The 24,802-nt window shown below is 31.8% G+C and overlaps 2 protein-coding genes across 7 annotated transcripts in view; one reads left to right on the top strand and one right to left on the bottom strand.

The window, feature by feature from the left end:
- Positions 1-24,802, bottom strand: part of LOC108746162 (neuroglobin-like) — a 62,954-nt gene that overhangs the window by 19,323 nt on the left and 18,829 nt on the right. Inside the window, exons 1-2 of one of the 6 annotated variants that reach the window (XM_018482756.1) lie at positions 14,372-14,647; positions 8,810-10,667 (exon numbers count right to left, since the gene is read on the bottom strand). The exons of 1 other annotated variant lie outside the window; for it this stretch is intronic. In XM_018482756.1, the coding sequence (XP_018338258.1) occupies positions 8,810-9,003 (194 nt within the window). In that variant the 5' untranslated portion in view covers positions 9,004-10,667; positions 14,372-14,647. Of the gene's footprint in view, positions 1-8,809; positions 10,668-13,850; positions 13,906-14,200; positions 14,229-14,371; positions 14,648-24,802 lie in introns of those variants that run through there. 4 more of the 6 variants (XM_018482757.1, XM_018482758.1, XM_018482760.1 and 1 more) reach the window with 4 other exon arrangements.
- Positions 19,015-24,802, top strand: part of LOC108746161 — a 72,065-nt gene continuing 66,277 nt past the window's right edge. Inside the window, exon 1 of the mRNA XM_018482755.1 lies at positions 19,015-19,073. The gene's annotated coding sequence lies outside the window, so the exon portion shown is untranslated. The remainder of the gene's footprint in view (positions 19,074-24,802) is intronic.

The following is a 24,802-nucleotide window of genomic DNA, read 5'->3' as shown; positions in this document are numbered from 1 at the left end:
CTAAAAGTAAATATTTCATTGTATAAGTCGCTTGTATATATATATATATATAAAATTGTGTGTGTGTGTGTGCGCGCGCGTGCGCGCGCGCGTGTGTGTGTAGACACACACATACGCGCACGCACACACACAATTATATATACATACAATAACATAAGTCCTCATAGTGAAGTAAGTTCTTACAATTTACTTATTGACAGAAAATCTTAATTTTTAGTTATTAAAGATATAGATACAAATCAGAAAAAAATTGCTACCTAGGCAAAGATATACTTGAAGCAATGCACAAGTATTCATTAATTCAAAATATTTAAATGTATATATTAGTACGGAAAAAATTGCTAATTAAAAATTGTAACAATTTACCCCAATCTCTCCTACTTAGATAAATAACATCTATTTTCATTTTTTAATAATTTACCAAATAAAAACTGCATTTAAATTAGTCCACATATTTTTTTTATATAAAAGAATATATGCTTTACGTAAAAATATTTTATATATATATATTTCCTGAATTGTAATCACGTGGAAATTAAATTGAATAATCTACGGATAAGAAATCGGAGTTAAATATACAATTCAAGAAATGTTATGTTAAAATTAAGACAATTTAATGTACTTAATACAGAATAAGATTATGTGGACGAAAAAAAAAACTAGAATTTTCATGAAGAAAACTAAAAATTTAAATATAGAAAGAAATAAGATTGACAAAGAAAACAAGCAATTCAAAAAGAATTATACTCTATTTAATTTAGTCAGTGTTATAGTAGTACATTTAATTACAGAATTGAACCGAAGCGAGAGATTAATTCAAATATAAAAGATAATAACTTTTTTTCTTTCAACGAACTGGTTTATCTTCCGCCGGAAACCACTGTCATCACGTAGTTTCACGTTAAAATATTATCTCTACAAGAAGAAGCTCGTACGTTCTGTAGTTGCATGTGCTTAACGTGCTCCAATATCGCGAATCCTGTCATTTGCGCACGAGCAAATAGACGAAGCACGAAAGGTACTACCGATGAACGTGAAAGAAATAGTGTGTTTGCAGTATACACCGTGAGTTTATTGAGTTGAGGTATCAGACCAATACAAAATTCATTCGTCATGATATTCTTGTATATCGTTTTACCATTCCTTGCACGGCAAGATTCCTTTAACATCAAGCAACAATTTTCTGAATAAGATTTATTTTCACTCGTAATTTAAATTATATTTAATTGTTTTTGCGCTTTTTAATAAATTCCAGTGCGATTTAGCTGAGAAAGTTTATATGACTTTATCATATTTCATAAAAAATTACTGAATAAATATTTAATTTAATTTTTTATGAAATATACTGAAGTTATAAAATTTGTTATGTAATTGCATCGAGAAGCTGTCTAGAAAAATCTTCTAATTATTTTCGCAATTTTAATTATTTCCTCATCTTATCGAGATATCGTGTCGTTTTAAAACGTCAGACAGCCTCGAACATTTTTCGCATTATTCCTATTTTAAGCAACCGGAACATTGATCCCGTTCTATTGTCCTCACTCATCGCCTGTCAGACGCACTCGGTCTCTCTTTGTATGATAGTCTTTCTCTTCTCATTGGTCAATAATAATAAAAGTGTCCCGATGTTTTTGCATGCGCGATTCACATAGAATCTGACGGACGAAACATTTTCCGTCAATGGATCCAAAGATTTTCTGTTATCACGAAGACAAAAATGGGTTAGTCGATAAAGAAAAAGACTAGTCTCATACAATAAGACAACCCATCACGTTATTTCGAAATTTCCTTGATTTCTTTCAATTTCTAATAAGAAATAGAGTTTGTAAATATATATCTTCTGTCACTGTTGACGTTTCATATATTTTGCTATAAGTATTCCTTATTTGACGACATTTTCGAATGCACATAAACAATAAAATATACAATAATAAAAAATAAAGAAATATAATAGTATAGGCTTCGCAAACAGAATGAAGTTATTCTGCTTGGATGGAATAAATTTTATAACAACCTTCGTGAGATTTCTTCCTAGTATATATTGCGTATCAAAGTTACGCGGATATTCAGGAGTGCGCCGATACCAGAAAATCTCTTGTTTTCCGAAGGATAACGGAAATGGCGAGATAAAGAAAAGAAAATGGAGGAATAAGCTCCATCAAACGATGAGCAAGAAAAGAAAAATACGAATGTGACCGGATGTTTTCCCGTAATTTACTGAAATATGAATGTAATGTATAAAACTCATTGAATTCTTCCGATGTATCGTTTTGACTTTTAACGGATCATTTATTGTTTCAATTGGAAATTGAAGCATTGGAGTATGACATTTGACTTAAATATTTTTATTTTGTTTTAATTAACCTTATTTATTTATTTTAAAATATTAATTCGTAAAAATAGTTAAAATTAATTGTTCACTTAATTCTAAAAAAATTTTTTAAATAATAGCGATAGAAAGATTTAATACAGATAAAAATTTTGCATACTTTAATAAAATATGTATATACACAAATAAATGAGTATCTATATAATTGAGAAAAAATGATAAATATTAATATTTATTTAGAAAAAAAAACTAAATAAATAAAAGAAAATTATTGATAATAAGTTTCATTTAATATGTATTCAATACTTAGTTAAATATCAAATATGTAATTATTTATTATGTTTTGAAACTTATCTACTACACATTTCATATCAATATATCTGAGAATAAACGTTCTTTTGAAAAATTGTATCAAATAATAAAAAACGGAAGATTCTCAAGAAAAGTGAAGTGTGCATGATGTAATGAGTAAATATGTCTGCTATTAGTATTTAAAAATATGCTTGTAAAATTACTTTAATAATTCAGCTCGCAAAATATATATATATATATTTTATGTTTGATATTTCAAAACTTTTTGCGAAAATACTACTCTTCACAACTAATTTATGAACAATTTTCTATCGTAGTAAAGCGGAACGCGTTTTGCGCATTTATATAGAATAGATGTAGGAAATTGCTGTAATGTCTCTAAATATTTAATCACGTTCGTGAGTGATTTGCGTTTATGTTTCCTTGTCGATTCTACGATTAGAGGAAACTGTTTCAGGAAACAGTTCAGCAGAATTTCTGGAATAATTGAAATGTGAGAGTAAAGATAAAATATGAGTAAAGTTGAATTCATTTTCTCATTTAATTTGGAATAAGCTCAGGACATCGTTCGATAAATTCGAATTAGTTTAAAATTGTTGAATCATTAATAAAATTGATCAGGGAATTAATCTCATTTTATTATGAAAAAATTAAAACTAATTATCGATTATAATTAGAACATATTTTATAATTTTATATCTTCGAATGTTCATCTTTAGAATATTTTTACTCTATAGAGAAATATTGTTATGCATAATTGTAAATATTATGTATTAGCAATTTACCAAGATAAATGGTAACAATAAATAGAGAACAATGTGTAAATTTATCTTTATCATCGCGTTTGTTCAGAGATTCATTAGTACAGACGTGAAACTGCAATAATAACACAAGAGACTGTGTTTGCCTACATGCTTACGTTTGTTTAATAAATCGAGTGTGACAGAAACTGTAGGATGTCGGCTGCCGAGCTATCTGTCTTTCCGTTCCTATCTTTTTAAGCAGATTAAAAAATCGAACGTTCCATTAAGTTGAACATATGAAACTCGCTTCTTTTTACCTTCTCTTCCTTTTTGTGGTTTTCCTTGATTCCTTGCTATTAACTGATACTATATCCTATAGATTATACCGCTGTCACAAACACCCACCTTTGTATAGTGGACCTCCCTTTGTATCGCGATTTTCCAGTGCATGTCGGATAACAAAAGTCGTCAAACAAAGTACACGTCGCAATATCGACATTCTGTAAGTAGGTGTGTGTCAGTTTAACAAAACGAATCGTAATCAAATGTAAATTCTAGCTATAAGTTATAATAACAATTATCATTTAAACTTTGATATCCTGAATATTTCTTCATGCTTCTAATTATATTAATAGCGCAATATGTTTTCAATAGAAATTTATTATGTCTTCTGACACTTCGTTTTTAGTTACATTTTTATGTCTTTTTATCTATCGATCTTTTCAAAAACATACATTTTTAACAAACAAACAAAATATTAAAAATGTATAAGCGAGACCATTTAAAATAATGTAATAAATCGATAAAAATGAAAACTTCGAGAAATATAGTTATAATCCTTGTCAAGTAAAATGTTCTTTTTTTTTTGTAATTTTCAAACTGTTAGAGCCTGTAATTTAATAGGATGACAAAGAAGAGATTTATATGAATATTTATTTTTAGAAAAAGTAATAAAAAATCAATAGTATTTGAAGTATCGATGTTTTAATTATCGTTTTTGGATAATATAATATTAACCAAAATGATACAATTATAAATTACAGCTTATTTTGCTTTCTCTACAGCATCCGTTACTTTGATGAAGATCGAACAAACGCGCGTGGCGGAGGGAAAAAAATCACGATGGGGTCAAGTGTCAATTCGTATGATGAAAAAAAAGAAAAGAGAAAGATAGGAGCGGACAGTTTGGGTTATGCTCGCCGATTGTTCAACTTACTCGCTGTCAATCCAATATCGTTGATGGAAACGAGCACGATCGGGTTCGCATGGTCATCGACAAGACCGGACGACCTTTGATTTGAAGAACTTTAATCCGACAAGGGTCCACGCATGGACCCTCGAGCTGAACGTAATCTCGTTTACGGCGTATTACGATTCGATCGATGCCCGATTGTGCCCGTTGAAGGTAAACGTCGCTTTCAGCTGTTCCCGGCCGTATGCCTCAATTAAAAGCGAGAGACCTTCTGGAATTCCGATTATAGCCCATTATAGAATAGCGCTTATCGAGAACTCCTGGAGAATTCGCTTTGTCGACATTACTGCATCGGTGTATTGTATCACGAGGAATACAGTTATAATCCTTGTTAAGCAAAATGTTCTTTTTTTTTTTGTAACTTTCAAGCTGTTAGAGCTTGTAATTTAATGGGACGACAAAGAAGAGGTTTATATGAATATTTATTTTTAAAATAAGCAATCAAAAATCAACAGTATTGGACGTATTGAAATTATTACAGTTTTATAGAACTGTATTTACAATTAAGTAGATAAAATTAAAGTTAAATGTGTGTGTGAGTCTTTCAGAGATAGAGAAAAAAATATTACCAATAAAATATTTAATTTTTTAATGGATTTCTTTTACCTCGCTCACACATTCGTATAACTAGTGCTAAAAGATTAAAAATTATTATACATGGAATTGTCCAAAAATATAGGAAAGAGATTTCAAAAGTACTATTCGTTCGAGGGAATGCTAATCCGATTTTATCGAACCTCGATGTCCGATGCGAACGAGGAGAGTCCCAAATTGCAGGTTAAAATGTGTTTACCGGCAATTCCATGACGATACGATTGGTATTTCTGATTCCCTTCGAAAGTCAACAAAAGAACGCAGTCTTTCATCTATCGAGCAAATGGAATGAAATGAACGGAATAGGATCGCGCAAATTGTGATAGATATTGCTGTAGCTTGCTGGACTCGCGATTGAGAGAAACAAGTCGTTTTCTCCGCGCTTTTTCGTTGCATCGTAGTGATACATCTATTTCTACGAAGGCACCGCTGACCTCTGCAATATTTCAGATGATCCTTGTCCCGACGCCGCCTACTTTTGAGATGTCTCCCTCGTCTCCTGATGAAAATTAACAGGCCGATCTCTTACATCAGTACTTGGCGAATTAATTATGTCGATGAATTCTTACGGGCCTGAATCGGGCCTCGAGCGTCCTTCGCGAAGATTTTCGCAGCGCAACTAAATTTGTTTTCCATCGAAATGGTCTCATTTCGAGACATTTCAGAGAAAGATGAATTTATCTATACTGTATTGGGTCAGTTATTTATGGAAGCTTCTTAATTCTGGGTCATTTGCAACATTTATATGTAACTAATTTAGCTTTCTTATTCGCCAAAAATGATGAATTATATTTTCTTCTAAAATATGATGTTGTTTTCTTTATATATAAATGTAATGAAAATAGATTTAATTTATCATCACGAATAACAAATAGTATTTTGTGTAATTAAATTTATGTTGATCTTAAAATTTTAATTCTTTATGAATAATTAATAATTAATAATTGCAAATTTATTATAAAAAATTGATTTCAGTTTAAGTTTAAAGAAATAATTAGCGAAATAGTTAACGAATGTTTGCTTTATTAAAATATGTAAAAATAAGTTATTATCGGAAAAAGATAATTTTCTGCTTATATATTGTAAATTGTTTCTTCCATTTTATGATAATAAAAGTAAAGGGTTATATAAATATTTTAATCTCATACTAAAAAAACTACAAAAATGTGCAATTCTAGTTTTTAAGATTCCGTGACTGTAACGGTAAGTGAAGTGTTTTAACTTCATTTTCAGAAATTGTAAATGCAATTCCAGTTTCTTATGCTACTGACTAGCACAGTAAGGACATTAATAAAAAATCATATTAAGGGTTGAATGACCTCAATTATGTGATCCACAGAGTTGTGCATTCCCGTTCAATCCGCGCGGCGCGTCACAGCTTTGTATGATCAAAATACAGTCTCCAGAAAGAAGATTATCCCTCAGTTCGATGCACGAGCGATGACACGAACGACACCCGGTTTACGATCCATCGATAGGCTTCTTCTGTGCAAAGGAACATCAGTGAAAACGGGCGTGAAGGGGATGTAAGGATTGACAGGTACATTTACCCTCTCAGGGTTGCGTCTGACGTTGATGACGGCCTTGAAGAGCCTAAACGCTCAGCTAATCACGTAATGGCGCGTGATGCAGGCGAAACATGTGCCCTAACTTCGGAAAACGTATGTGCTACCATTTTCTTACGAAAATCAGTGAAGTGCCCTCTTCGAGAAATAAAAATGCCTTCGGAAAACAAACTGCTCTTCGGTGAAATCGTGAGAATGTTATATTTTTTGATGGACACATCACTTACTGTCACATGAAAATTCCAGCTACAATAATCCTGCGACACTTGTGCTAACATGGCTTTTTTCGCACGTATTTCAGTAGGTAACTGTTGGAATTTACAAGAGTTACTCGAATAAGAAAAAGAGAAAAAGGAAACATTCTTTTATATAACGATTCCTATTTTATTCTTCTAAATTCTATCAAAGAGATATATTTTATATTTAGCTTTAAGATTAATATTAAATTATAATAAACGTTTCACTAAATTTCAAAATATTTAGTATTAAAAAGTATGAAATTGTAAAAACATAATGAATCTTTTAAATCAAATTATTAGAGAAAAAATCGGTTAAGAATGATTATAAAATCTATACTTAAATATAGCTTTTTAAAAAATCTAGTGTAACTTTGAAATAGTATATACTAAAAAATATATACTAAATTGATTAAATAATTGTTTAAATAGTTTTTGCTAGAAATTATATGGTGTATTGATATGAATAATGAAATAAACTTTTTGATTACCACTTGCTGTTCTTCATAAAGCAAAGCAAATTTGCTTGACTTAAGAGATGTATAAATTTTCGTAAAGTTTATTATGTTTTACATACCACAAATAATCCTCACCGTATAATTCCATTTATATATCTTATTTATAATTACGTGGATAATGATCAGAAACTCTTGTAGATATGAGCAACACGTATATATTGCAATAAAAGTAAGTAAATAAACAAATATTTGTTAAAAGGTAGGATATTTGATTTTTTTTCTTTAAATTTGTTTCTTTACATTTCCTTTTTCCTTTAATATTAAATATATCAAATATAGTTTTTATTATAGATTTTGAGACATAACGATATAGAAATAATATAATTCAATATTTTATACATTGTTACATAATCTATTTAATTTCCGTCAAACATCAATTAACCAGTTAGTGTCGATTTATCTCATTTCAGTAAATTGAAGTATCATTTAGCAAGATAGCTATCTTAATTGGCTCAAAGGTTTTTTGTTAATCCTTTGAGGGGAAATAACATATTATTGCTATCATGTTTCATATTTATGGAAAATTTTTTTACAGTTAACGTAATGTACAACTATATGAAATCGATATACATTAAAAATAATAAACCTATTTCAATAATATAGAGAAAGAAATTGTATTTTTACTGCTAAGAAATGTCTATATAAGCCAGAATAAAAAACTATATCTGGAATAAAACAGTTTTCAAAATTATGTTAGCGCAAAGTTCGATCACGAATTTTTTAGTAAAATATTTATTTCAGATTTTGCAAAAATACACAAAATTGTAATTTTATTATACATGGATCACAGTAAATTATATATTTGCAAATTTTGTATCTAAAATAAAAGAGGTAGAATATCATATATATGTATATTTCTAATAGCAATATTATTCTCATTTGTTTTATTATGAAAAAGATATTTGAAATTGCCAAGATTTTTAATAATAAAGTCCAATAAAAATAAAGAGCTCCTTATATCTAATTGAATTTGAATTCAATGGCACGATTTAATTTAGAAAATTATGTGTTAATTAAAAAATAAAAAAAATGAAAAAGAGTGAAAGAGAGTAAAGTGGAAATATTTCTTCACAAAACTAACGTAGCGAAGAAAAATCAGAGTTTGGACCGCGTATATACATACATATTATATCACGTTCTCGTTTATCGCGCACGATACTATCGTTGACGGTCTAACATCGCACGTTCGCTTGATGGTTTTCTACAGAGAGCCATTCGGATGAATCGTAAAACCTTGCAACGTTTACAACGGCTACGTACCTTATGAACATGTATATACCCGTGGGCTCCAATGCCCTGGAGACCGCTTTCCAGCTGGCGATAACCGTAAATTTTTGCCGAGCCGTGAGCGGAAGTCGAGGATCCGTGGCGGCCGGTGGCGGCGGCGATGAGCCATCGTTTCCGGCTTGATTGCGCGATTTCGTGGTGGCTAGTTTGCTAAGTTCGCAGCCCATGTTGTGGCGGCGAGTCTCGGACGCGACCCCCCGAGTCGCGGAAGACACTAACCGAGGCGACCCACAACGGGGGATGATCACCACCTCGCGTCACGAAACCCGTAGACCGCGCGGCAGCACCCCGCGTTCGATTTCGGTATTGCTTCCGCTTCCTGCCACTTCCGTCGAAGTTCCCGTCGCATCGACGAGAACGAGAGATTGCACTACACTGTGAGAACAAAAGTATATATGTATATACTGACGATATATATCTCGTTGGAGATCGATGATGATACGACGACGAAGACTAAACCCTGGTTTTTCTCAAATCGTAAATCGGCAGTAAAAATACGCTCTCAAATAATGCGTAAATTATCCTAACAGCTTTCTAAGTCTCATCTGCGAAATCTTTACGTTGTCTTGTATTCCTGAACACAGTGTACGTGGTCGAATTCAAGAAATCTGCGTGTCTTTGATAAAGTCTGTCGCGTCAAGTTTATTAAATCGCTAAGAACGGATGATCGAAGCGGCTTATTACTCGCGCGAACACTTCGTGGCTGATACGATTGACGAGGTGCGATTCGCGTCCCTGTATTTCTTCGATGTACCACACAATCTCGACGGGAGCACATGCGTTTTAAAGCAAATCGGCCGTTCTGAAGCTGATCATCCGCGAACGTTTGTTCGCCATCGCCATTTACAGTACAAAGATAAGCGAGGTAAACTTCATGGAAGTATGTCCTGTTCTCGCAAATCTTGTTACGTATCCGATGTATTCCTAGCGTGGGCATATATTTATCGTTCCTTATGGTTGAGAACATGTGATGATTCCACGTTAATCCATCTCCTCCTCCTATTCATCTCCGGTTTGAACACGCTTCTCGCGATTATCCTTCATTTAAGCCTCGCGTATCCTTGCTGCTCCTTTTGGCCTTGCCAAGTTTTCCGCTCGGTGGGTTCATTTATCTAGCTTCTTCTCGCCCACTTTCCTCTGAACATCAATCTCAACTCTGCCAAATATCTTTCTTTTTCCTTTTCACCAAGATTCCTACACTTTACTGCTTCCGATTCTAAATCGATTTTTCTACCTTTAACGCTCTATATACCAGTACGTGTTTTCTTTATTTCCTTCGGGAATACCTGTGTAATTGTCTTCCTCCGACAATTTTCCTTCCGTCCAATTTTCTACGTCTCTCCTTTTCCTTTCTTTACACTCTACGTTTTTAGTCTACAAGATAGCCTTCGTTATCTCGTTTTGCTAAAATTTATCCATTTGCAACTAAGTTTTCTTCGCTTTTTGTCTTGTTTATCAGATTTCCATTTCACATTTTAATTAGCCGCATTTTGTCTCTCTATTTTCTATCCTCCTTTTCTCCTCACTTTCTCTTATGATTCCTTTTTCTCTTAAGATCGGTATATGTTCATTAAGCGTACAAATAGTGTCTTGCCATTGTTTCACGACAATAACTCTAGCTCCTCCTCCTTTCAGAATCTCGTTAGGCTCGTTAATTTCTCGCAAATTTTCATACGACGAATCTTCACGTACCCGCCATTTTTACGTCGTTCGTTTCTTTAATTATTCAAGACTTACATCAATTCACTTCACTTCCTCACAAAGTTTGCGAGTGTGCGAACAGTCACGGCTCCTTGAACATCTTCAGATTCCTCGATCTCCGGAACATTAACTGCAAGCATACGATCGCGATATTTTTCATTTATCGAGCGGGACGAGAGAGAGAGAGAGATTGCTCGATCTCATTTATGACGAACACTGGCGCGACAGCGAGTGACAGATCGAGAGGAAATCGAAGACGCGCGAGACGATTTAAAATGTCGGTGGAATGACATTTAATATATGAAGTGGCAAATGAAGCTCTCGGGCCGCTGCTTCGTTGGTACGAACGTGCTAGAAAAATAATTTTGTATTGCAAATCACGAGATATCTATTTGTGTTTTGCGAGTTTTGTGGATTTATACTTTCGATGCTGTATATCTACATTCAATTTCAACATATTTTAAATTCGAAACTATTTGTTATTATTGGATGACAGCACAAAAAATTTATCGCAACAGATTTTTTTTTAAATGGCATAAACGCGAGAAACAAAATATATCGAATTTATATTTTATTCTTTATTTGTATTTTGCTTATTACCTGTGTACTCTTTGAAAGTACTTAATAGAACTGCGGTATTTTTTTTTTAAATATGCGTGAAAATAATTGTTAAATTTTGTAATTTTATTTGTGCTACTATTAATTAAATAAAATTGATTAAAGAAATTAATTTTCAAATAAAAGCGAAGCAATGTCTATAATCAGGGAAGAAAAAAGATTGTACTTTTAATGAGTCACACAAAATCTATTTGTAAAAATAATATATGTCATTTCATCTTTAAGTCGTATTTTTTGTTCTTAAAACTACATTTTCGATATGAGTTCAATTGTTGCAAAGGTTTTCAAAGTTTCATCAATGCCACGATAATGGCGTGGCACTTTAATTAGCGTTATGGCGCTATCAAACTGGATCAATTACGGAGCAAAGGGACAAAAGAGAAAATCTTAGCCGACAAATCTCGCGGAGTTGAAGCATTTTAGACTTGGGACGCGTTCAAATGGAAGAAACGAAAGAATCGAGAACGACGAGGCGGAATTCCGGCAACACTGATAGAGGAATTTTGAGGGATCTAGAGGCGACTACAAATTCATCTACGTCATTGCTCTCCGCAATTCAGAAAGAGTATCAAAGGAAGAACGTGGAAAGTGCACGATATCGGGGAAGTACAAGGCGAGAGAGCAACGATAAGTAGATAGAAGAGTAATAAGGCAGTAGAATATAACCGGAAAGGAGCAAGACTTTCCTGTGCGCTAGTCCCGTTGGGGCTGTACACTGGTAACTTCCTCGTGAAACGTCGAGTGTATCTCAGTGTTGATAAATATCACCAATAAAGTTAAACGAAGGAACGTAAGAAGCACGCATTGGATATAACACAGATAACTTAAATGGCTTTCAAAGTTCTTGATGCAAAAAGTGTAAGTAGCGTCTCGCCAAAGCAAAAGTCCATCACAGGGAATAGTATGATGCTAGTAAATGTCGACCCTTATTGCTCGACTTTTACAACCGCATGCTAGCTAAAAGTAGGTAGACATATATCTACTACCTAACACGTTCGCGAGTAACTGTATTGATTTGATAGGAAAAACTTTTGATTATTTATACGATTGTTAAAATGTAAATGCATAATTTTGTTTCTTGGAATATGAATGATAAAATCAATAAATTTTTATTTGTTTACTTTTTGTCTCTGTTTTTTATTTTTTTTGTTCCTTTTACTTGATTATCGTACGTATTTGCAATTAAAAAAAAATATTTTTTTTTTTTAACTAATTAAATATATTTATATAATAATTTTTATAAATATATAATAATATTTTAAAATATATAATAATTTTATAAATATAATAATACAAATATATTTTTACAGTTTAAAAATATTCGTGTTCATATTTTACGAAGAAGTATTTGACGCTAACTGACGTCAAATTTGATCTAATTTCGTTAGCCTAAATAATAATGTATGTATATTACGATAATTATCTGCCTAATAGTAATATTACGATAACACAAGGGTTGATGAAGACCATGTCTGCTACAACGTCAATATATAGGATAAGCATCAGGCAGCTATATTTAACTATAAATGTGTGGTAGAAGTGCTGATTTTTGCATTTATTGAAAAAATCTTGAAATAATGGAATAAAATCGTACAATTTCACTCTTAACGATGTCATGCCATAGTTTCTTTGCGAGAAACGGTAGGGTGCAATAAAGACAGTGATACGTTGGCGAGATAAGCATTATCGTTAGAATTTAGAATCGATAGAGAGAATGAGACCCAGGAGAATTAAATGGACGGACAAATCGAACCGCTGCAAATCCGAAACTGATCTAATCACGTTATCTTGTCGCCACTATTTTGCAACATAATTTTTCATACAGAAAATCAAAAACTTCCAAATATTTTATTATATTATAAGTAAGTTACTGTTTATTAAATATTCAGAATTATTTTTCATCAGAAGATCGAGTGGAAGATAAATTAGATATTTTGTCATAAAAAATATAGGCGTCAGCTTGAAACAACATTACAATCTAAAGTCTAATATCTAGTGCACTAGACTTCTGACCTTTCTTTTATCTATAGATTTTTCGATAAGGAAAGAATATTGATGTTTTCTTAATATTTCATTGAACATCATCATTTTCTATTGTACAATCTTTTAACATTGAACTTAATTAACAAATACATATTTCTGTTTATTTTAATTTCTAATTCCTTTATAATATTTAAATATATTGTGTTATATGCTTATAGGGTGAAATTATACTGTGAAGTTTTTAATAATTTTAAAGTTTATCGATTTTTTTATACATCTTTTAAAATAAAGATTCAGTCTCAAAGAATCTATCTAGTCAAAAAGAATCAAATTGGTCAAAGAATTTATAAAAAAAAGAAATATAAGAAAAATGCCATATGAATTATATGTACTACGTTTTCATGTCGCGTGTATTAACGCGAGATATTAATAATATAATAAATTTACATCTCTGTATATGCTTTTAAATCAAATTACATGATTTACACAAACAAACCGCAGCCGTCGTGTATAACGTGATTGCTATCAAGTAAACATCCGTCAAATTACTCGCAATATCCTATCAAGTAAACATCCATCGTCAAATTACTCGCAGTATGTTTCGGAAAAAGCGCCATATCGTACGCGCCGGTTTCGCAAATGCTACCTCGTTGGATTAACGCCAACGTGAGAAATAGCGGTCGATTCCATTCAGCCTTGAATGCATTTATACCGAAGAATCAAGTGAAGAACAAACAAACGCGTCACTATATTGAAAGATAAACAGCTTATGGGGTGAAATCCACTTCCGCCCGCGAATAACTGCGCGAATTCCCGTTACGTGTTCTCAACGATGCAACGCGCCAGCACGTTGTCGCGATATATCACTGAACTCGCGCCTCTATCAATTTCCGTTGCGGGACAACGTTATCTATATTCCGACATTCCGTTTCGTCGAGGATCAGCGCGACTGGATCGCGAGACGATTTGCGGAGCGGCCGGAGAAGTAAAAACCGCGATGAGAGATCTCCATTATAAACTCTCTCGTAGATCATCTAAATCTAATCATGAAATTTTATATACGTATACGACGATTCTCCCAACGAATCGCCGCAGTAAGCATCGAGTTGCGACAGATCGAGTGGCTCATCACTTCTGCTCCACTCGCGTGTTGCCTCGCGCGATCGATTCGCGCGTCTGTCATCCCGCGTTTCTTCCTCGCGCTACACGTATACGTAACACCGTTCGCGATACCAGAGATCCGCGCTCTCTCAAGACGTCCTCGTCGAGGCGCCCTTATTCGTTTCCTTACACCGCGCGCGTCCTCGATCGTCGCGTTCGATCGTTCGCTTCAGTGCCTCCGTGTCACGCGCGATACCTCCTCATCGTCGTCGCACGGAGATGAGACGCGCTTCTCGTCGTGATAGCGCGGCGCGAAGCGCATCGACGGCGCGCGCTTTTCTATCTTTAGAACGTCCCCGGGGCTCCCCGGTCGGATACTTGGCGCGGTGCTTCGGCGTCGGCCGTGTTGCCTACTGCCCAGGCGAGCCGAGACTGAGGCCTCCATAACAAGCGCTCGCGAGAAGGACGCGCAGGCGCGCTCCTCCGCTTCCGTTCTCCTCTTGTCATTCCTCTCTTACTCTCTGCTCTCTGCTTTCCTCTCTCCCCCCTCTCTCTCTCTCTCTCTCTCTCTCTCTCTCTCGCCATCTTTCTCTCTCTTCTCATCGACAATTAATCAGCCACTTTCCACTTTTCCGTACGCGATGTCGCAATGCTTTGACTGCTTTTCAGCCACCAAGCGAGAGAGCTCACCTCTTTGCTCTTAAAGATGAATAGTGATCTTTCACATTTTCGATTTAATGAGTTACTTATATAACATTTAGCGAATTACTTCCTTAGATGTCCGTTTTATTTAATAAATAAGATAGATATCATTACTTAATAAATGTACGATATTTTAGCTATAATATGTTTTAGCTGTATTGAGTTATAAAATTGTTCAGAGAAAAATAATTCCTCAATTGTTTTAAGTAACATAATTTTAATAGATGACTAGTAATCGAGGAAAAAAATTAGATGTATAATTAATAAATTAATATATATTTAAGTATAAAAACATCGTAAATGTTTCGACTCACAGAGTCTTCCACAATATAATATAAATTTGAGCTTACTTATAATCTAATTAAAATTTTCCTTACATTATATTATTATTATAATTAGATTATAAGTAAGCTCAAATTTATATTGTATTGAGGAAGATTTTGCGAGTCAAAACGTTTATAATGTTTTTATACTTAAATATATATTAATTTATTAATTATACATCTAATTGTTTTGCTCGATTACTGGTCACTATTAGGATTATTGTATTGCTGCGCAAAAACATTTATTTATTATTCTTATTGTTTATTTAACAAATAAGTTAAAAGATATAAAAAACCTAGAAAGAATTAGAAAAAAAATTGTAAATATGGATATATCAAACAAAAATATTGGAAAGTCTAGAAGCTTAAATTTCATTAGTTTGACGTACTGATGACTGTGACTTCAACCCTGTAACTCTAAGCTAAATATTAGGAATTGATGATGATATTAGGAATGAGTAACGTATTCGCGGCATTTTAACTCATAATCTCTTATACTTGCAAAATTACGGGATGAAACAAATGTAGATATCATTTTCATATATGTATATATACAACTTCGGAATGGTAAATTTATTATAAACATAAATTGTAGGAATTTCAATCCTTGTATAATGTAACGTGAATTTTCATACGTGAAATTTAATTCCATATAAAACGCACCGGCATAATCTTCCAAACGAGTATGAATATTTTGCTGCGGCTGTTTTAGAAACGTAACATGTATAACGACTGTGACATTTGGAGTGGCGAGAATTAATCTCTTTTTGAAACAAAATATATGGCGATGAGCGCCGCGGGAGCTAGCTCGAGCTTAAATAAACGTGGCCGCTTTTTAAGTACACACTTCGTACTCGATTCAACAATTTTATTATCGTTCCCAGGTGCACTCCAAGCTGTCTACTAGTTGTATCTTCGGGATTCTATAAATTTAATCCAGAGACCGACTGCGCGACTACATATGATATTCACCTCCGTCTACATACAAGCGAATATCGATCAGTTTATGTGACGGTATTATTGCATACGCGCGTACACTTAGGAAACATTTTCACACATGTGTCACGAGAGAGAAAGCGATTCGCAAGCATTAAATGCATTAACGTAACTGTTACATTTTGATTGGACTAGTTCAGAATTATCAACACTTCAGGAACTTTGCTTTATACGTGACAGAGTTGTCATGGAAGTTACTGCAAGTTCCTAACAGACTTGCCATAATCACAGGCTGCTTTCCGGGATCAACATGCAACTAATATAAGCAAGCGCAAGATGATATTGTTAACATAATTTTGTAGCTGATAATCTTATTTTTAATAACAGTATAGTTCTGTCGAGAAACCAGCGTGACCTAGTCTGTATTAATCGTGTTCGCGTATTTTATATATAACATGTGTATTATTATTGAACAAAAAATTTTATTTTTTTCATTTGACAAACGATTTTTGTTAAATATAATTTAATCATTAATATATATAAGAGCAGAATAGACAATAAAAAAAATATATTTTCTAGAAATTTTGTTTTAATTTAAAAAATTTTGATTTTATACATACAATATTTTTTTGCATTTTTTTGAAGAAGAAACGAAAAATTATTTGACCAATCCAAATTATATCAAAATGTTATCTTTTTATTGTCGAGAAAAAAATTATTGCATATCGTATAAATAATTATTATAATTATTATTACGATATTTTTAATCTAAATTCAAGAATTTAAGCTTCTAAATAAATTCTTCACATATTTTTCTTCTTTATTATAAGAAAAACTTATGAGACTTGAGTAAAATTGCAGTATGACTGTCTTCGAAAAAAGCTCCGACGAGCTTGACCTTCGAAAAGTGCTATATTTTCCTCTGACACGTATTCCAGAGTAACTCACTGTTTGTAAGTAAGAAACTTTTGTCTGTCTGCAAATTACTCGTTAAAAAAAGAAAAATTCGAAAAATTCGCCGGATACAGCAAATGAACCTCGAATTATAAACCACCTCGCAAAGTTGCTCGAAATTTCAAGCTTGTCGAGATCGTTTACAACGTAACTTCGCCGACCCGAATCCATCAGTTTGAACGAAACTTTGCGAGTATCTACCTACAAAATGATTTTAGATATGGATAACATTTCACTTCACTCATGATTCATCAGAGGCCAAGTTTAGGACCTATTATATAAGTTTGGCGAATTACATCAGCCTTTTATTTTATGCTCAGGTTATTTCCAAAATCGCGTGATATGCAAAACGTATGCGAGAGGAAGAACCACAAATTCTCATTCTTTCAGATATATAATATACATTAAATATTTAAATTACCATTTGTTTAATAAAGAAAATAATATTCAAAATTATTATTTAACTCTCATGCTGATTTTTCAGATATAAGTTTCCAAGTAAGGCAAGCGGTTGACCTTTTCCGTATTGTATAATAACTCATGCTATAATAGCTTTATAATGTTAAATTAAAATATAATAAATAAACGTATCAAAGCGTAAATATAATACAATATTATTTATTTTTATTTATAGTAACATAGAAGATTCTTAAAGCTGTAATTAATAATGAGACAATTATTATAGTTCCTGTGCAATTATTGCATATAATTTATAATATTATTAAATTGGTCTTAATTTTTTTAAATTGTAAATAAAAGTTATCTTTTTCAAATTATAAAATAATATTTTCAGAAGGGATAAATAATTTGTTCCGAATAAATAAAATAGTTATATCTTTTTGAAAATTATATACATTATATATTTATTTGTTTCAAATAAAAGCTTATAATTCAAATTCAATTAGAAGAACCTATAGAAATTATCAAAATCTTCTGGCAGAATTATTCTAAAAAAATTATTTATGTAGAGAATAACTCGCCCTGTTTGGAAGTCGAAAGGTTAATTATTATACATGAGAGATAAAGAATAATGTATTATATTTATAAGTTTATGATGATAAAATCAACTGCATAAGTTCATATTAATTTCATATCTCACATTTCGTATTTCAGATTACTTTTCGCATTTTTCATGGCATTACATGCCGATTATTCATATGTTAATGTATTGAATTTAATTAATCTAATCTGCATGATACACATGCATATAAACATTTTTTTAAATAATAAACACAAACACAAAATGAGCTATTAAAAATACATACATTGTAAATATAATCCTTCAACGTAGCTTCCGTAGCGTTACAGGGGATCACTGTCGAGCTCTTGAATTTAATCTTAAGCCAGAAGGGTCAAACAAAGAAGGGAAAGAACTTACGCGTGAGGCAGACTTCCAATCAGGACTCGTATTAACCCGCCCGAAAGCCGCAAGGTTCCGTTGCCCCCACACGCCTGTTCTTAAAGTCAGTTTGTCACGAAGAGCGCGTTTGAACCGACGTTGTCTCGATAGTCTTTCCGGTAAAGTAAATCTACTACGCAATAAAACGAAACGTGTCGGGTTCATCACATTTTTTCACAAAATATAAGAAATCTCCAAGCAATTAAATTCTGGAAATGTATCATGTGTTGTTTGGTGTTATCTCACAATATTTTAATATTTTATAATTTTGCAATTTATTTTATGCATATTTATAGTTCATTAATTTTCGAAGTAATAATAACGCAGATTTATTTATTGCGTTGTACCAATTTAAAATACGATACGTACGAACAATTTTGAACAAGTACTTCTGTGAAGCGTAAGCGAGCTACGTTCATAATAATCGTCATTGTATGTGAGAGTCTCTGAATGTGAGAGCCCCGAATGTGAGAGTCTCTGAATGTGATACAACGCGCGTTGGAAATTTCCTAGAATATTGGTAAGTCCTCTGTTTAAAATAAATTTTTTCCCTCGAAAAATAATCTCTTTTATTATACAGGATAACAATAATGGCGTGCATTCATCGGAATACATTTCCTATAATCTATTTGCAACATTCCCTGTAATTTACTTAGAAAAATGCTATTAAAATTTTTCATAAAAATGCTTTTACTTTGATATGAATTCCATCTTTCTTTTCTCGTTTATTATCTATTTTCGCGCTTTGTTGTTGTGAGCAAATAAAAAGTTTTTAATACTTTTACTCGAATCCATAATTTTACTGACACCTGCAGGAACGACATACATTTCACGTATGTCTGCGGTATCGAAAAATAAATCTCGTCGAAATTAAAACGGCCTGAATTTACTTTTGTAAATTAATATAACGAATGTTTTTTTTTTAATAATATTAAACTTATAGATACAATAAAATACTGCAGGAATTTTAAATGTTAAAGTTATTTAAATTATACCGAATAAAAGTAAATTAAACTATACCGTATTTATTTGAATAATTATAAATAGAGAAGCGCCAGATACGGTCGAGGCTCTTGGCGCTGAATCTTTGTATAGAATATTTCTATGTAAATTTTAAATATACTTTCCAACTTTATAAACTGCGCGCTGATTACTTCAAACTTGAAATAAATTCATAAACTAAAGTTGGAATAATAATAAATAATTATCTAAATTAAATTAATTGTGAATTTTTGAATAATAATACTATAAGGATCTTAAAACACTGTAAAACATTTATTATGAAAAATATTACTCCAGTCAGAATTCGAACCTGGACTTCTTTATACTATCCTACTGTCAATTTAATTTGTGATATTACTATTTTAGCTTTAGTTTACGAAAGTAATTGTGTTTCAGGTCAGGCAATAATTGGCGCGCAGTTTATAGAACTGGAAAATGTATTTAAAATTTACATAAAAATATTATTAAGCATCAAGATCTAAGATAGCGCTTCTCTACTTATTATAGTATTACACCAGTTTCCGCTTCCTTTCATAACAGAGAGACATTTCTTTTATAATTCTATATCATTCTAAGGAGCCTTGAAAAATTATGGTCGCTTAAGACCATGTAGCAAATGAAAAATTAATTATAAAGATTATACAGTTTTATGTGTTAATTATCGGATAATTCCATATACCGGATCTATGTAATTTACTTATCTTTATGATAGTAATTTACTGCTCCCTCTGTTGGATTCATATTTATTTAATATTTATATGTCATAATTCGTTTACTGATTGTAAACATCGTGATTAAGTATTCTGACAGTTGGTTTTGACGTAAATTTGAATGCACTTCGGAATGCTTCTGCACGGAAACGGGGAGTATTCGTAGAGAGTATCTAGATAAATCATCCCTTGGAATATTTCCACATTTCCTTTTTTTTTCCATTATAGGTTCATACCATCTTGCGTTTTTCTATTTGTCTTGTGGAAAATAATAAAAGAGCAAGAAATCGCTCGTTCTTATAATTGACCGCGACATTCTGGTGAAGTAGCGGCGCATAAATTTTTCAATAGAATTTACGGTATAAATGGAATCATAATCTCTTTGCGTTTATCTCATCGCGGCCATATTGCATCGCGAAATGCTGCGAAGCGTGAACTGCATTTTCCTTACCAAAGCTTTAAAAATGGAGCTTTAAAATAGTTTTATATATGCACAGGAATTAGAGGCAATAGAACACTGAACACATTAAAAATGTTATAGTATTAAAACAAATTAATTTGGAAAGGCAAAATTAACTATTCCATTATCACCGCAATGAATTACAAATGGGGCTATTAATTATAATTCGTAGCATTATATATTGTAATTGCATTAAAAGATTAAAATAAAGAACTTAAATTGTATGGATTTATGTTAAATATTCCATTTTTTTAGTAGAAAATTATAATATTTATTATATTTATATTTATTATATTACTTTATCATGATAAAGTAATAAATATAATAAATATTATAATTTTATACTAAAAAAAATTTTAAAATGTCAAAAGAAATAAAATTTATTATATTTATTACTTTATTATGATAAAGTTAGAATCAGAAGAAAATTTATTGAAAGATGCACCGTTTAAGACATTAAAGTAAAATCTGTTAATTTATTTTAAAGTAAATCATAACCTAAAGATTCCAGATAGTACTATTTGAGAACGAAAGAAATCACGATTCGCTGAGAGTGTTGTAAAATTACACTATCTCTTGGCCCCACCTAGCAATAGCTAAATGTTTCTCTTTTATTGAACAAGTAAACCGTAAAGGAGAAACATGTTAAGAGCATTTATCGCCGGAAGATATGAGAAACGTGGTAATCCAAAACGTGGCAACTACTATAAATATAGAATTTTTTAATCTGTTTCTTTTACAATTACGATTTATTTCTTTAAAGTCAAGAAGATATTTACGCGCGCGTTTTTATTTAGAAAAATTATATTTTGTAATTAATGCCACTTGTGAAGTATTATAATTTTTTCGAACGTTTTTAGTCTCTACACTTTTAATCTATGCTCGGTATTTATTTCAGACTCTTGGACAGACAGATTTATTTTGTTGTTCGGTATGCAATTACGATTGAAATTACTCACATGGACTTAATAATAATATTCCATACAACACATATATGAAGTACCTTTCGTTTCATTGGCTATTTTTACGCATCTGGCGGCTGGACTGTCGGAATGATTATTCCATAATTAGTTGCCGCACGCAATAGCGATTCTAATTCCTACCTATCTATTGCATGCGAGTAATCGGACTTGATGTTACACCGTTCGACGGCGGATCCGCCGATAATCAGAACGTTCATGCTAAGATCAAATTTGAGAAGATATTGTAGAATGCGTATATTTTACACCTTAGAATGTAAACGAAAAATCGAGAATAAGATAAACGTCCCAGTGATCGGACACGTATCTATATACAAGTGTCCTAACACTTATATTGTATATACAAAATTAATTCTTATTAATCTCAAATGCTTTTTTTATTACTGTATTATAATTTGTATTATAATTGCATTTAAAGATTACAATTAAATTATAATATATTACGTTTTAAAAAGCGTATTTGAGACTAATATTAACTTAAGTACATAAAATGTGTAAATTAATATCCAGACATAGGTACACGTCCAGTTACTGGGATCAGACAGTACCTATATACGGACAGTTACACAAAATTTTATTTATTTAAATATTAATATTAGTCTCAAATGCTTTTTACCTTAAAGATCAATTTGAATTTGTCTTTTGTCATTAAACATTTATTTATATTAATATTTCCTGTTAACATACTAATTTTCTAATTGTGGTCGGACACTGGGATAATTACTGGGTCTCGGTATCCGACCGGCTGTCCGGCTGGTACATTGACGCATATTCTATTATTTATTTAAATATTTTAATTAATAATTATTATATCAGTGGATTGAAATAATTTTTCTTTGCGTAAGGAAGTCTTATTGAGTTTTCAAATAAATACAAATATTTATATTAAAAGCCTTCTAATATATTATAAATAATATTACTTATATACGACAACCTACGCTTAAATGTCCGGCCACTGGGACTTATCTTCAAAATAGTCGATCGTTTTATTACAATCACTATTTGATACGCAAGACCAACGCAGCTTTCGATAATTTAATTCTTCAATCATCCGATTCTTTAATTGGAACTTAATCCAATCGATATCTGGATAACCAGGATAATGATCTCGTGACAGTATTACTCGAGGTTAGTTTTTCATTAACCCAGTTTTCAAGATTACACTAGTTAATAATGTACCGGCACACCTTTTTCTGATATCGGATAGGATCTGTTTCATCAATTAATACATTTTAAACTACGTTAGTTTAATCGACAATTTGTCAATGAAAGCAATTGTTTTAATTGTACGTATTTCCCGGAATACGTGCTCAGCGTGGTGGTGCGCAAGAGTAATTAAATAATGATCGCCTTTTATTTGCGTTTAAAGTTGAGAAAATTAGATGTTAAGATAGCAGCTTCACATACACCGCATTACATCTGCAAGATTTTTACATAACAGCGCAGTGTACTTATCTCTGCCTGCTCGCTCTTTTAACTAATTAATCTATTTTAAAAAGATTAAATTTTTCACAGTCGTGTCATTTTTCGCGCGTTAAATATGTAATCAACGGAATGGTACGCACGGTATAAAAAAAGATTGAAAATTACTGATTTATATAATTGATTTATTAATGAATAAAGTAGATAAATTAAATATATATAGTATAAATATATGTACAGAATATATAATGAATATATAATGTTTACATTTATCATATTTTATAATATAATATTAATAGATATATTATATTTATATTGTTTATATTAATACGAATACGACATATATAATTTCGTTATTGTCGAGAATAAAATCAAATATATAAAAAATATAAATATTTTTTTAATTCAATTAAAAAAATTTTATCAAAATGTATCTTATCTGGTAGAAAATTTAGAAAAATAAATGTTTAGTCAATAAGTACTTATTTATTTATGAACGTTACATAGCAGCAGCATAGAGATTCTAATTAGTGAAGCAATCATGATTATCTTGCGAAATCTGTTATGGTAGGCCTAATTATCAGCAGAATATAATTGCTCTAATTTATTTTGCCGCATTATTACATCTACTATCTACTGAGCGTAGCTTGCAGAACGCATCGTCGAATTTTTTCTGATGTTTTTCCTCCGATCCGCCAATGCGCCAACGAGCGATATGCAATTTTTATTACGCAAACTTGATTAACAATTCAAACACGTACGATGGCGGCGGGGATACCGCGACGAGCAAATATGCAATCCAGCGCTATTTGTCCTTGTTGTTTACACGGGAGTAGGAAAGTCATGGGGAGATGTAATTTGCAATTGTAACGGGTCGGTTACTTCCGACGAGTATCACGCTTCGCGGTGCGTGCTCCGCATTGACCATACCTAGATCCTCTTAAGTGAAGAACAGTCTACTCTTTGCGTCGCGTATGCTGCGATATATCGCGTTGCACCACGGTTTAAAGCGCACGGCTGATGCATGATGCACCAATCCGTGTGTTCATAAGCGTAGCGCGTACACGCACGTGAAAATGCAATCGAGGTCGTTAATCGTTAAACATTGCCGTAGTATAAAAGCGTATCTTGATTTCGCACCTGTAGGTAAGTTTTCTGATCGACTTTCATGAATTCTCATAACATTTAAGTGCAATTTTTCTTTTTTTTAATTTTTTTTAATACAACACAGTCATGTTAAAATCAGTTTGCGATAATTGAAACAACAATAAAGATTTTGCATATCATTTTAATAAAATATTTATGAATGTGAAAGTTTTGTTGCAATATTACACAAGCTGTACTGTTAAAAAATAAAATGCATACATAATGTATAATAATATTTAGTATTTATTTTTATGTAATTTTGTACATTTTATTTTAAAAGCGATTAATTGCCAAAAATAATTTTTAATATAAATTAAACACTCGAGCAAATAAATATATAATGCATTAAAAGCAGTTAAATTTAATAATTTCCTTTGCTTCCTGTTATTACAAAAACACTAGAAGAAAATATTATCTATTCAAACTGATTATTTTATGCTTTAAATTTTCGCATATGATATAAAAAATATATTAGTATCCCACATGTATATTCATATCATCCTATAAAAAATTATTATAATATAATAAA

The sequence above is a fragment of the Trachymyrmex septentrionalis genome, unplaced genomic scaffold, assembly GCF_001594115.1.
Source record: "Trachymyrmex septentrionalis isolate Tsep2-gDNA-1 unplaced genomic scaffold, Tsep1.0 scaffold16, whole genome shotgun sequence".
In the NCBI taxonomy this organism is placed as follows: Eukaryota; Metazoa; Arthropoda; class Insecta; order Hymenoptera; family Formicidae; genus Trachymyrmex; species Trachymyrmex septentrionalis.
This window is presented reverse-complemented; position numbering and strand designations above follow the sequence as displayed.